General features: G+C 44.5%; 1 protein-coding gene across 2 annotated transcripts in view; it reads left to right on the forward strand.

Moving 5' to 3' along the window:
* Ptcd2 (pentatricopeptide repeat domain 2) overlaps positions 1-15,043 on the forward strand; it is a 29,087-nt gene that overhangs the window by 2,056 nt on the left and 11,988 nt on the right. For both annotated transcript variants that reach the window (XM_050153830.1, XM_050153831.1), the window contains exons 2-8: positions 32-124; positions 2,122-2,251; positions 6,657-6,774; positions 10,595-10,673; positions 11,047-11,138; positions 13,665-13,778; positions 14,963-15,037. In XM_050153830.1, the coding sequence (XP_050009787.1) occupies positions 32-124; positions 2,122-2,251; positions 6,657-6,774; positions 10,595-10,673; positions 11,047-11,138; positions 13,665-13,778; positions 14,963-15,037 (701 nt within the window). The remainder of the gene's footprint in view (positions 1-31; positions 125-2,121; positions 2,252-6,656; positions 6,775-10,594; positions 10,674-11,046; positions 11,139-13,664; positions 13,779-14,962; positions 15,038-15,043) is intronic.

A 15,043-nucleotide genomic window follows, 5' to 3' on the forward strand; every position in this document is an offset into this window, starting at 1 on the left:
TTTCACTTAATTTTCTTTTCCTGTTCTTTAGCTAAAAGATACCTACTCACAGACAGCATTGTGAAACTGAAGGAATTCCAACAGAAGAAAGTGGCTGTTGCATATAACCTTCCCAGCACCAAAGGTAGTGGTAGTGTCTGTTTCGTTGACTCTTTCATCCGTTTGTCATTTAAACGTCCTCTTTTTCTCTGTCTATTCTTTCGAGACCTACCACATAGAGGGGAAAAAAGTGAACATTTGCTTAGTTTCCTAGTCTACCTTTCCTCTCACATTAGCCCCGCCCCCGGGATCCCAGGGAAATCGTGAAGTTAGCCCTGTGCCCAGTTGTCTAGTCTGTGCCACTCAGTATGATTTGAGGACCAGCATCAGCATCAATTGGGAGACGGATGGCGATGCAAATGGAAGGGCCACAGATGATTTGTATACACTGTATAGTTCAAGAATCCAGGTGACTGGCCTTCAAATGTTGAGTAATCCTTGGTGAAACATAGACTTTGTGATCTGCTTGTAGGTAAATGAGACCCCCTTGTGAGAGTGCATGTTGGCATTTTTACATCGTAAAATCTGGGATTTGCTTTGAAAAGTTCATTGTGTTTAGAGTTTATAGAAGAATCAAAATTAGCAAACTGTTGGTATTTGTTGAGGCTGGTTGGCCCTTGATGGTCATTATATTGTTCTTTCCTACTTTTGAGAAATAGGTCAGGAGCTAGGAGTGTTTGTTGCTGTTCCAGAGAACCTGAGTTTGGTTCCTAGCACCCATATGGGGTGGCTCACATCTGCTTAGAACCCTTGCTTCAGGTGGTCCAATGTCCTCTTCTGATCTTTGCAGGCTGAAACATATAAGCATATAATTTAAATATTTTTAAAATTTAAAAAGCAGTGAAAATCCAAGGACACTGGTTTCTTAGGCCCTAGTGCCTTTAACGCCGTGGCAGTCTTGGTTACGTTCATTCTCTCTGTGCTGCAGGTGGAATTATTTCAGAGCTTCAAGCTCCTTTATAAGCATAGCTAAGATTTCCTTCTGGCTTTTGTTGTTGTTTTGCTTTTTAAAGACCTCTGGTGTTGCGGGACCTCCTTCTGCTCCTTCAGCCAATAGCCTCTGAGAGACCACGCCCCAATGTATATACTTTCATATAATCCCATGAGCTGTAGGTATCATAGTCCTCTATTTGTACCTGAGAAATGATGTTTCACAGACAAGGATATTTACAGAGCATATAAGTGGAAGGACGTAGATCTTCCCAGGTCCTTGAATCTGTAAAACAATCACCTGGTTCTGAGAAGAAAGATCAAAAGACCCAGCGCCTTGGTCGTAAACCACGTTGGTCTTTCCTGTACACCAGGAGCAGTGTGATCTGCTCAGGTCCGTGCATTGCAAATGGACGTTGTGCGGCTACTTCAGCAGCTTTGCTTCAAAGCTCTGGACTTGTAACCAATCCTGAGATGCTCATGGAACTCCTGAAATGAGAATAGCCCTGTCTGTTGCCTCCTGCGCTGTGTTTCCCAACAGTATTGAGGAAAGTAATCCACAGAAGCCATGGTCCCTTTGATGTTTGTTCCATAGAAGAACTCTAGAGGTTCCTCTCCATCAGTGCAAAAACAGGAACCAAAATAGATAGAGATGACCTGAAGATGATTCTGTCCCTAAAGAGTGCTACTGTTTAGAGAACTGGTTTGTTTGGCTTGGTTTTTTTCCCCTCTGCCCATCCTATGGTAGTCTGGTTACAGTAAAGACAGGCCGTGGGGATGAGAAAGGAAAAGCTTAACCAATTGCAAGAACACAAAATATTCCTGAATTACATGGTCTGGCTAAATCCATGATGAATTTGCATTTCCTTTTACTTCCCTTCTTGAGATCCTGCTCATTGATGGTCTGAGTGTCTGGCTGCACGTTCTCTTCTTCTCGTGAGTCACCTGTGGTTTTTCTTATTAGGGCTGAATAGTAGTTGTTAAACTTGCGTGTGCCTGAGTGTCACCTAAAGCATGCCAAAGGCACTCCTACGCTCCTCAGTTTGTGATTTCCAGAGACTGGGGTGGACTGCTTGGGCTTCTCCCTGAGGCCAGCCTGCTCACAGTCCCACCCATCCTGAGTGCTCGCTACCACCTTGTGCTTTCTTTCAGCCATCTATTTCAGAAACTTGGAGGAGAAATTGACCCAGAACAAGCTCATCTTGAAGGAAGAGTTGAAAACCGTGCTCCACCTGTGCCAGTCCCGGGAGGATGCGGAACTGGTGAAAAGTATCATTTACAGGTGAGGCGTCCCTGAGACCCCCAGCCTTCATCGCTCCTCACCCCATGAATACCTGAGACCCCCAGCCTTCATCGCTTCTCACCCCTGAATGCCTGAGACCCCCAGCCTTCATCGCTCCTCACCCCATGAATACCTGAGACCCCCAGCCTTCATCGCCCCTCATCCCTGAATGCCTGAGACCCCTGCAGCCTTCATCGCTCCTCACCCCGCCCTTCCCAGAGTAGTCACATCTACTCTCAGGATGTACGCTATCTCCTCTACGCAGATGACTTACAGACATCTTGTCCTGATGCCTGCCTTCGACCTCAGACATTGAAGGGGCCGAGCGTAGGAAAGCAGCTCATACCCTACCAACAGACTGCCCGGTCCCTTTAGTTACCACCCCCTAGCTCCTCAGCATACCCCAGTGCTCCTCTGAATACCCAGTCACACAGGGCGGGTATTTTGGAGCCTCTTTTCCTGGATAGGATACAAAGTCTGTGGCTTCCTCTTTCCCTGGTACCAGTGGCCTCCTTGCCGTCCTTTCTGCCTACTACATCTTTTTTCTTAGGTACTAGTTGAGAGGAAAGGAAGCACTGGGCCAGTGTTCCTCAACCTCCTGAATGCTGCGACCCTTTGATACAGTTCGTCATGGTGTGGTGACTGCCAACCATAAAATTATTTTTGTTGCTACTTCATAACTATAATTTTGCTACTGTTTCGAATCATGATAACGATCTGTTTTTCAATGGTGAAAAGGTCATTTGACCCCCACAAAGGTTCTCGACCCACAGGCTGAGAACCTCTGTGCTAGCAGGTCCAAGAAGATCTTCCTTGAATTTCTGATGTTTCTGTGCTCGTCCGTGTGTCCTGGCCCTTCTCTCTCTAGTGCCTCACTGTTATTAGCCTGTGTGAGCCGCACAAACCCACACAAAACTGGAAGCTGCCAGGCCTTGCAGCAGCACCGCAGACAGCTCAGCTTCTCCCACCCAATGGGATTTGTCTGGTTATACCAAAGTTGGATGTAGGGAAAGGGATTCCAGTCCTGGATAGCTGAGACAGCAGGTTCATGTTGGAAGGGATAAAAAATGATGAAAATTATTTTTAAAGCTTGCTTGCAAATATTTACATATTTTTCACAGATTTTTATGCAAATATTTAATAATTTTAGTAGGTTTTCCTTTATATAGCTTGAATGTTTTTGCTTATTTAAGTTGGTTAGTTTTTGAGACAGGTTTTGCTTTGTAGCTCAGGTTGGACCGGCCTTGAATGCACAGGTTTGTTGCCTTGGTTTCCTGAGTGCTGAGATTGCAGGCATATGTCACCACACTCGGCTCCTCCTAGTTCAAGTTATTACTATATAGAAACAGTATTCTCTACATTAATATAGTCTACTTTATTCTTATTTATATATCAAGGAGCCATATTTTAGTGACACTACAGTATTTATCTTAGTTAGGGTTCTGTTGCTGCAGCGAAACATCATGACCAAAAAGCAAGTTGTGCGGAAGGGCTTATTTGACTTACGCTTCCATATTGCTGTACATAATGAAGGGAGTCAGGATGGGAGCTCAGACAGGACAACAGGATCCTGGACGCAGGGCTGATGCAAAAGCCATGGTGGGTCACTGCCTACTGACTTGCTTCCCATGCCTTCTCAGCCCACCTTCTTAAAGAACCCAGGACCACCAGTCCAGGGATGGCACCACCCACCGTAGGCTGGACCCTCCCCCATTGACCACTAATTGAGAAAATGCCTTCCAGCTGGATCTTATGGAGCATTTCCTCAACCAAGACTCCTTCCTCTCTAACAACATTCCACCATATGTTAGGTATTTTAATCAACTGCTCCCTGTTATCCGACATCTAAACTATTTTTAGTTTTTACTCAGCACAGCTAATGTCATGATGAGGGGCTCTAGAAAGCTTACATACTCTTTGTGTTTTGGGTCAAAGAGCAAATTAGTTTGTCATTACTATAACTAAATGCCCGAGATAATCTTGCATATGGAAAAAGGGGATTAGTTTGACTCACAGTTTCAGACACTCTAGGGCATCAGCTGAGTTCTGCTGACGGCCTTTGGCTGTGTCACACTGCTGGTCAGTGCTGTCTCAGTACAGGAAGCGATAAGCTGGGTGGGACCAGACTCGGGCTTTTACATAACTAGAGCACGGGGTTGGGGTCACGTGAGATATACCTAATCCTTTCTGAGAGCAATATCCTCAGCTGGTCTAAGGACATCCCATATGATTTTATAACTCCTCTGGAGCTCAGGGTGAGGGTCACGTGAGATATACCTAATCCTTATTGAGAGCAATATCCTCAGTTCGTCTAAGGACATCCCATTAGATTTTACACAGGGGAACAAACTTGCAATGCACAACCCTTGAGAAGCAAACTGAGTTTAAACTATGACACGCCTACCATTAAACCTTCAGGTCATGTCATCAGAACTAATGCTACATTGTCATTTGACTCTGGCTGCTTCTCTCTTATTTTTCCTGTTATTGCCCTAAAGCCAGAAGATATCTCTAAGAACAACAACACAACAGGATAAAAATTCTGAGCACTCTGCTTTCACGTTCATCATACACATCGAAGTGTGACTCGGAGCTCTTCACTCACGCTCATGACACGACCCGGTTGCTCTTCTTTGTCACTTCTGTGAACAGCTGGACGGGTTGGTGCCTCTGTGGTCTAACCAGCCTGCTCATGCTCTTCCTGGGACTCGCAGCCCGCCGCTAAGAAAGGAGGTCATGAGCTGAGACGGACGCTCACCTTGATGGCCCCACAAGGGGAGTGACATAATGCCCCCATAAGCTCGCTCCAGCACTGGTTAGGTTACGGGAGCTTAGATCCTCCCTGTTATAGGTGTTAACTTCCTTTTGAGTGTGGATGGCAATTCAAGGAAACTTGCTTTCTGTTTTTAATCTGGCACCAGGTCCTCATTTACTGACATTTATAGATTTGAAGATGCCTCGCGTTTCACATTACCTAGCAGTAGAGAATTGCCGCATGCCAAGGAAAACTTACCCAGTTTTCTCCAGACTCCTTGAGTTCTTATCTTCACTTCACACATGAGGAATCTGATGCTCTAAGTGATGAATTGATTTTCTTACAATTTCATAGTTTTTAAGTAGAAGAGCTGGATTGGAGCCAGCATGCGGAAGCAGACAAAAGTCCTTAAAATCACCACACTCTTGTCCTTCATAACTCAGTTCTCAAGCATATGATGAAGCAGGTCATGTGTTCACCATCACCGTACTTGGCAGTGTGTGTTTACAACACTCCATCCACCCCAACGCCACTCCAGCTCCCCTCTGCTGTTTCAGCAGAGGGTGAAAAGGTTTTTAGTAAAGTCAGCTTTTCCCGCTCACACTTTAAAGTCATTTACATCACAGATCTGACATGTGTGTGATCATCAGTGCTCACCAGATTATCATCCTACGTGCCCGAAGCAGCAGTAGCTGGTCACCCAAAATAGGTTATGTTGGTCAGTTTCAGATGACTGACTGGCCACCTATAGAACTTAAGCCGCTAGTAAAATGTCGCCGCCATTAAAATTAGCCTTCTCTCAGGACTTAAGATTTCAAAGTAAATTTAATTTTTTTTTTTTAAACTGAGGTGGCCATAGATCATGTAGGCCCTTATCTGAGTTTAGAAAAGCAGAGGTTGATGTAAGTTACAGTGTGCCTGTTGGTTGTGTGACACTCTATATATGATGAAGCCACCTCTGGAAGGAGCACAGGACACTCCCAGTGCCCTCCCTTTGTTCTGTACCCATCCTAAGGGGACCCTGCTGTTCTGTAACATTATACGCATTCTTGGCCCAGCAGGTAATTTAAGGGATGATTACAGTGTGTGTTTTACTCCTTTTAATTCTCAGAGTATTTTGGCCTCTAACAAAACTCTTTTGTTTCAATGCCAAGTGTGTTAAACTCTGGAACCCCTAATTTTATTTAAATCCCCATTCTCCCAAACTGGGAGTTCCTTATTTTTTTATTATGTCCCCAGCACCTAGTAGAGCACAAACTGGTTTGTGTCTGTCCTTGTGGGTGTGTCTGGTATGTGTGGGGTATGTATATATGTTCATGTATGTGTACATGTGCATTGGAGGGTGCATACACAAGGTTAGTGGTTTCAATCAAATATGTTCCTTGGTTGCCCTAAACCTTGTTTTTTGAGACTAGGTTTCACTGAACCTGGAGCTCTGTGATTGGCTACACTGGCTGTCCAGTAAACGTTGAGAATCCTTCTGTCTCCATACCCTGCATTGGAATTCCCGGTGCATGCTACTAAGCCTGACTTTTACATGGGTGCTGGGATCCAAACTTGGGTGTTTCTGCTTTATAGTTGAGGTCTCTACGATTCTGTGTCTGTTCCTGTGTACCCTATCTTTGCTCATGGAATCTTCTTGATCACCAGGTACCATGCAGAGAACAGAAACTTCACTGTGGGAGAATATAAGTTTGGACCAGTTTTCATGAGGTTGTGCTACGAGCTGGATCTTGAGGACTCTGCAATGGAGCTCATCAAAGATAAGGTTAGTGTTTTCCAGTTCCTTCTCCCGCCAATGTGAACTCGTGTTCTTGGTGCTCTTACAAAAGACATTTTTTATGGTTCCTGGGTTTATTTGTTTTATTTTATATTTATATTATTTCAAGGTCATTGGGCTGAATAAATAAGTTCTCTGCCTTTGAAATGTTCCTGTAGAGTTGGCTCACAAGGAGATTTACAAGTGTCTTCAGAGGCATAGTATAGGTGCCCTGGTGTATATATGCTTTGGCTGTGTGCTGCCCTAGGGCACATCTCCTGTTTCTGGAGCTCAGAGGCATAGCATAGTACAGAGGAGGCATCCTGGTGTATATATACTTTGGGTGTGTGCTGCCCTAGGGCATGTCTCCTGTCTCTGGAGTTCAGAGGTGAATAGTTTCAGACCAGCCATTGATTTCCTATCCTGCGCCTGCACTCTCTCTTTCTCTCTCTCTCTTGTTTTTTATTTTTGATTGTAGACTGTATTAAAAGCTGGTCAAGCTTTAAAATGCTTTTTATATATTCTGGTTTCTTTTTCTAAAACATATCATAATTTTGCACAGAAAGATAATTCAGTGGATAAGGGCACTTTCCATGCAAGCCCAGCAAGCTTAGTTCAATCTGTGGAACCCATGCAAACGTGGAAGGGGAGAATCAGGCCCACACAGTTGTCCTCCGACTTCCATGCATGCACCATGGCACATATGCATGGTAATAAATAGTAAATAAATTGTAAAAACATGTTTTAGTTACTTACTGAATATTTACTGTATCTTCTGCCCTCTCCTACAATTGTTGTTGTTGTTATATATTGTTTCCACAACAGCCCAGTCATGGGGATGATTATTATTTCTATCTCCCAGAAGGTGAAACTGCAGTAGAGGCATTAGAAATTCTTCCATGACAAGAGACCCTTTGTTTGGGCCATTGTCCACCATGTGCGATTGGTACATTTAGGAACTCCAGAGTGCAATGATTTGCCCTTGCTTCCTGCTCTTTCTCACTTATGTGTTCTGTACTGATGGAACTACCCTAAGCTTGGCAGTTTTATTTAAGACAAGTAACCCAGGCTGGCCTCAAGCTTGCAATCTCCTGCCTCAGCCTCCGGAGGGTGTGATGATAGGCATGTACCACCATGCCTAGCATTAGGGTTACCCTTCTTTAAGAACACCGTGCATTAGGAAGGTGGTCATAATGAGTTAGTAAGTAGAGGAAAGGTAGTTTAAGAACAGTTTCAACATTTGATCTTGTCTTTTACTTTGAAAAAAGAAAATAGATCACATACAGGGGCTGGGGAAATACTCAGTGGATAAAGTGCTTGAAAGGAACTTGAGTTTGCTCCCCAGAACCCCTATTTTTAAAAAGCAAATCATGGCAATATGTACTTATAATCACTACTCCAGGGCAGCAGAGGCTTGTGGATTCTTGGGGTTCATTGGCCAACCAGCCTGGCCCACTTGTGAGTTAGAAGCTGTTTGGGTTAAAAGCTCAATTCAGCCCCTGGCATCCATATACCCAAAAGTGTTTGGAATGTTTGGGTTAAGATTTCACCCCAGCCCCTGGCATCCATATATCCGAAGAGTCTGAATGTTCAGGTGGAAGTTCCATCCCAAGCCCCTTCCCCTAGAGGTTGCCTCAGTCCAGACTCTGCCCCTAAGAGAGCCCATCAAACAATGACATCTCCCCAGAGATGCTCAAGACCACTCCCACAGGGTATTTAAACAGTACCCCAGTGAAGACCGCCAGATGAAGGCAGATGCTTAAAAGAAATCCCACACTAGCTCAGAATTGAGTATAATATAGGATTATTTATTTAGGGGTAGACTCACAGATTACAGTCCCTGCTCGAACGGGGAACAGGAACCGAATCATGCCGGAAGAGAGGCCAGACCTCACTTTACATTGGCATATATAGTATAAGAGGCCACGCCCAAGTGGGTAGGTAACTTAGGCTACTGGCTGCAGGAATTCCTGCAGCACCCCAGAGATCAAGCACATGGTTTCCCCGTCTTCCTTCCCCAGCTCCTCTGGAGAACTGGAAAGCCATCCAGGAGCATTGGTGTTCACTAAACCTGGGCTTTTTCTAATTTGGTTTGATTTGGTCTAATTCGAATTATTGTGATGGCGGAGGGGCTTATGAGGTGTAGAAACTTTTCTGAAGTCAATGAGAGACTGCCTTAAAAACTAAGGAGGTAAGCAGTAACCAAAAATTGGTGTCCAAGGATGCCCTCTGACTTTCATGTGCACTGGCATGTGTGTGCACCCGTACCCACACATACACGTGATTACATGTTTGTATGTGTGTAATAAAACCTGGAAGATAAGCAATATCTTTAGTGTTAGAGTTATTAAAGCCTCACTTTTTCATGTAATTTGTATTTTAATATTTTAAGTAAATATTTTAATTTTACACTTAAATGAAACGTTTGATTCTTATAAGTCAAAGCCATTACTGTGTCAGTGTAAACACAATGTAAGTAATTTTTAAGCCTGGTATGTGGAGTCCCACGTGTAGAGGTGGAGTGACCTGAGTCAGGACTGAGGGCGACCATGCTTCTGCGAGCGTTTGCTGTCCCTCCACTGTCCTTGTTCTCCGCAGCCCCCAGTGCCGACGGAGAAGGTGGCTGTTTTTCTCATTTACTCCCTTGTTCACCTTCTTCCTGGCTTGTCCCTCAGCTCTCTGGACCAGCACCCAGCACTTAGAGCAGACCTTGTTGTCTTGTTTCTCATCCCTTATCCTCAGCATCTAGGATCTACGGCAGGTAGAAAGAGCAAAGGATAAAGCACTTACTGACATCTAAATATCATGTCACAGTATGGCACTCGAAGTGCTGGGAAGATGTAGAAAGAGAGGTAGTGGTCAAAGGTTGTACAATTGATGTAAAAGAGTTGAACGGTTGGGAAACGTGGTCATGGTAACAATATAGACTCCAAAAATTAGGACGAGAATTAAGTTTCTTAAGTTTCTCTGTGACATAATACGTGTTCCCCGACTTAGCTCTTCTGCTAATGTATTTAAAACCGAATATAACGAGATCAGTACCCAGATGTTTTGTCTGTTAAACTAAGTGCGAGTCCAGAGCAAGGTTGAGAGGCACAGTTTGAGCAGATGCTCGCCAGAGTGAGCAGCGGTGTATTCCGTGCTTGTGGCAGCTACTGCTCCATGAGACATGCTCGCCTTCATTCCAAGTCAGCTTGCTGCGGCCATCGGACGCCACCTCCTGATTCTACACTGTTCCTGAAACAGAGACCTCTCTTGCTTCCTGTCTAGTGTGTCCATCCCCAAAGCTAGGACACTGTTTAAAAATGAAGCTTTAAAACATCCTTTATATACCAGACAAATAGGGAATTCAGGAAGCCACTAAATATAAACCCGGAGAGCAGAGATTCTCAGCCCATGTTGCGACTCTGGTGATCCAACTACCCTTTTACAGGAATCGCCCAAGACCACCAGAAAATACCAGTATTTTCTTTACCGTTCATAACAGTAGCAAAATGACAGTCACGAAGTAACAGTGAAATAACTTTGCGATTGGGGAATCACCACAGCATGAGGAACTGTGTTAAAGGGTTGCAGCCTTTGGAAGGTTGAGAGCCACTGCTGTAAAGAGACAGGCCCTGCACAGTGGTTCACACCTTTAATCCCAGCACAAGGGAGGCAGAGGTGTGGACCTCGATGAGGCCATCCTGTAGTCTGCACAGTGAGTTATAGGATAGCCAATGCTACCTAATAAGTCCTGGTCTCAAAAGGGCTACAGTATGTGCACACACACACACACACCCCCTAATAGTTTAACTTCTGACCAAACTCTACCTTTTCTCTTCACTAGTATTTACAAGGCTTCTTCCTGGACTCCACGTCATTCAATATTTTGATGGATATGTTATTTACCAAAGGCAAATATGAAAGTAAGTACTGCAGTCTGTGGTTGTGGAAAACTACTGGACAAGCAGCTGGGGTGGGAAGAACTATAGAAGTAGCCCTTAGATTTCTGCTGAGGAGCCCTACTATGACCTTGCTCCTTAAATTTATATCATCAAATTGCATAAGATAGCTGAAATGAGCCACCTCAGATTATCTAAAACTTCAGCGGGTTTCCTATGCGTTTTTCTTGCACGACCTGATGATGTAGTTTAGCATTTAGGTAATTGCCACCTAACTTCAAGGAGTGGCTTTGATCATGCTAAAATTTGCTTTTTGGTAGGTAATGCTGAACTGATTAGAATTTTGGGAACTGCCCATAGGTTCCTTTAACCCCGCTGGCCACTGTTCACTCGGCAGGTGCCCTGGAAGTATTGATTGAAATGAAAAACCAAGATGTGAAGTTCAGCAGAGACACCTACATCCTTGCATTTGCAGTTTGCTACAAACTGGTAAGACTATTTCCCTTGCGACTGGAGAGATGGCTCAGTGGTTGAGAGCATTGCCTGTTCTTCCAAAGGTCCAGAGTTCAATTCCCAGCAACAACATGGTGGCTCAAAACCATCTGTAATGAGATATGACACCCTCTTCTGGCCTGCAGGTGTACATGCAGACAGAACACTGTATACCTAATAAATAAACAAATCTTTAAAATGAAAAAAATAAAAAAAGGCTATTCCCCTTAACGCTCAGGGCATTGGGAATTGAGTAGTATCTAGGAGAGGATTTTTTGCCTGACTGCCTGCCTGCCTGCCTGCCTGCCTGCCTGCCTTCCTTCCTTCCTTCCTTCCTTCCTTCCTTCCTTCCCTCCCTCCCTCCCCCTCCCCTCCCCCTCCTCTCTCTCTCTCTCTCTCTCTCTCTCCCTCCCTCCCTCCCTCTCTCTCCCTTTCTTTCTTTCTTTCTTTCTTTCTTTCTTTCTTTCTTTCTTTCTTTCTTTCTTTCTTTCTCTTTCTCCAGTTCCTCTGAAGTCTGTTTTCCATCTGGTACAAATATTTTAATTTTAAATGTATCCATTTTTAGAAAACTCAAGTTAGCCTTGTCAGATATTTTTATCATGGGAAAAGCAATCATCTTTCGCCCCTCTTTGGCAAGCTTGTGGATTGTGAAAGCAAAAGACAAGTTTCTGCTGAGCTCCGGAGTCCCTCGTAGGTTACACTACACTAGATTGCCTTCACTATTGCCCCGTCCTTTAGAAACATCCCATCCTTCCTGGCGGACTCCACATACCATGGCTGTCATGTATTCCTTTTAACTATTACTGTTATTTTATGTGTACGAGTGCTTTGCCTGTGTCTGTGCACCACACGCATGCCTGGTGCCCATGGAAGCCAGAGGAGGGTTCTGATCTCATGGATAGTTACAAACCATCATGGGTGCTGGGAACTGAGCCCCCGTCCTACAAGAGCAGTCAGCGCTCAACCACTTAGCCATCTCTTGAGCCCTCTACTTCTGACTTTTGTTTGTCCAAGCCATTAAAACCTTTAAACCCCTTTCAGCTGCAGGTTAGAGTTGGCCCAAGGGCTCTGTGGGTCGTTCCGAATGGTGGTTCCTGCTCAGGCTTGCTTCGCTGGGTGCATGCTGAAGTATAGAGAATTTAGTTCTGCTTAAGAAGGGCCAGATGATCTTTCTTCCTGTGTTGTATCCAAGAGTAACTTGTTTTATCAAGTGGAGACAAGTCTGGAAAAGGAGCTGCTGAGGTTCCCAGTCACCCCTGGCAACCGCCCCACATAAAATTCAGACTTTGTTGAGATGATTGAGTGGTGGGATAGATAGATCTTCACAGACACACAGATGTCAGGCTGCTGCTGCCATTGTGAGCCCACCCACCTGTGGCAGCTCAGAGGGGGCTGGGTTTACATTGCTGTCTGACTGATTAGGGCATCACTTCCTTGGGTTTAAAAATACATTTTCTTTTTTAGATGTATTTATTTTATTTATGTGTATGTAAGTATGTGCACCACATGTGTTCCTGGTGCTGGCCGAAGTCAGAAGAGGACCTCAGGTCACGTGGACTAGAGTTACAGACGGTTGTGTGGGAGCTGGGAACTGAACTCAGGTCCTCTGCAAGAGCAACAAGTGCTGCTGACTGCTGGGCCATCCCTTCAGCCCCCTTGGGGTTTCTTTTTCAGTCTGTTTTCATGGGATTCTTCTATACGTTATGTTGTATTAGTGTTACTGTTTTCAAGTTCTTGACTAACCGGAGACTTTCAAGCTGGAACTCTCCAAAAGAGAGTTTAAAAGAGTTACTGCATGCTACAGTGCTGGCCCCACTGTGGGGCTTATGCCGAGAATCTAGCCTGCTGGCATACAAAGATGCCTGTTTACAAGTGAGAACTGGCTTACGATGAAATTGGCAAGCTGAACAATAAAACTAGTTTAGAGTTGAGCTGCTACCATATAAATAGTCTAGTCTGTTGCAGATGGTCTCTGCATAGCTTAATTTTTTTTGTTTTTGAGATTAAAATATAATTATATCGTTTCTTCTTCCTTTTCCTCCCCCTAAACCCTCCCATGTGTACCTCCTCGCTCCCTTTCACGTTCATGGCTTTCTTTCATCGGTTGCTGTTACATGCGTGTATGTGTATACGCATATATTCCACAGTACAGCCTGCTCAGTCCATGTATGTGTATGTGTGTACGCATATATTCCACAGTACAGCCTGCTCAGTCCGTATGTTATTGTACGCATGTTGTCGGGGCTGACTGTCTGCTGTTGGATAGCCAATCGGTGTGCTCTTCCCTGGGGAGGACTGTTTCTCTCCCTCCCAGATTACATACTTACCTGTAGTTCTTTGTGAAGCATTGAAGCCCTGATCCTTCCCCAGTCCACATTGTCATGTCTGTTGAGCTTAATTCTTCACGTGACTTCAGATAGGCTCCGGGAGATTCTTAGAGCAGGAAATCTGAGACACTAAGTCCTGTTGATCATTACACCTGAAGGTTCATGACGTTGACTGAGCAATCCCATCTCCTCACAGAACAGCCCAGAATCTTTTAAAATTTGCACAACTTTAAGAGAAGAAGCCTTACTCAAGGGAGATGTCATCTCCAGGAGAGCATCCTGTTTTGCGGTGGCATTAGCTCTGAACCAGGTAAGGCCTTTGGGGCAGAGGAGACGTAAGTGACGTAGAAGTGGGCAGGACGTTACTGCTTTCATTTGTTCTTGTTTTTCATTTATTTTTCCCTCCTAACTGTATTATGAGGACATCCCATAATGAAAAAATGCCTTCATTGCCACAGCGATTTGCTGTAAAGAACGTTTTTACTTGTGGCCGAAGACCCAGCATGCATTTTGTTTAGAGTAGGTGGGCCAAGATCTTGTGTAGAAATCAAGGAAGGAAGCTGTAGTTTGAGAGAAATAGTCTTGTTATAGTAACAATGCTACCTGTACACATGCTTCCTGTGTAGCATGATCAGAGAGCGTTTTTACATCAGTGTCCCTTTCCTCTTTTATTTTTTAAAAATCTCTTCACGTAGTTCTTATGCTGATTCTTTTTTATTACTCATCCCTCAAAAATATAAATTTCTTTTTGAACACCACTGACAGTAAATTTGTGTCAGAGAGACAGAAACACCAGAGCCCCAGTCCAGCTGGACAGGCTTTCCTTGGTCCTGGGTACGGAAGCCCACACTTGTTTCCCCCATCTGTAGCAACAGGATTTCGGGATGCGGCCTCTTTTCTGTCGCTACCATAGAGACATGCTGCCTCCTGCAAATACAGCGTTACCATGGACATCCTCACCACTCCCTGTGCCTCCCCAGGGGCCCCAGTCTGCCCCTTCCTCAACTCCAATCTCTGCAGGCCAGCACTTAGGTCACGGACTCTAGGCTGTACTGATAGAGAACCTCCTAGAACCTAGAATGTGGATCCCTTCCTGAAATGTGTAGCACCTCGCAGGGCTCCATCTCCAAGAATTCTGACAACACCCACGTCTTGTCTGGTTTGAGGCTTCACTGATTATGCCAGGATGAGGTTTGCTCTGTTTCTTCTCATTGTCATTTTCCCTCAAAGCTGGTTCCAACAGGAGGAGGAGGGGTGCCAGTTTAATACCTCTCAAAAACTAGACTCGGAGAGATTGCTAAAACATAAGACACCATGCCACTGGGTAAAACCCTTTATACAGTTTGTTTAAATTTGTATTTTTAAAAATCCCATTGTTGATTTAAAACTCTGAGGCCCCGTGCCTAGGAGCATCCTGCTTTCTCTAAGTAATATGTAGGAGAATGGAGTGATGGCTGCATGCTCTAGGGTTATGACTTTTGTTTTTCCTTCCAGAACCAGGTGGAAAAAGCCATGTCCATTTTTTCTCAAATCATGAATCCAGAGAATATAACCTGTGCTAACTTAAATGTAAGT

Source organism: Alexandromys fortis, unplaced genomic scaffold (genome assembly GCF_014885135.2).
Source record: "Alexandromys fortis isolate MF-2015 unplaced genomic scaffold, M_Fortis_MF-2015_v1.1 scaffold_79, whole genome shotgun sequence".
Lineage (NCBI taxonomy): Eukaryota > Metazoa > Chordata > Mammalia > Rodentia > Cricetidae > Alexandromys > Alexandromys fortis.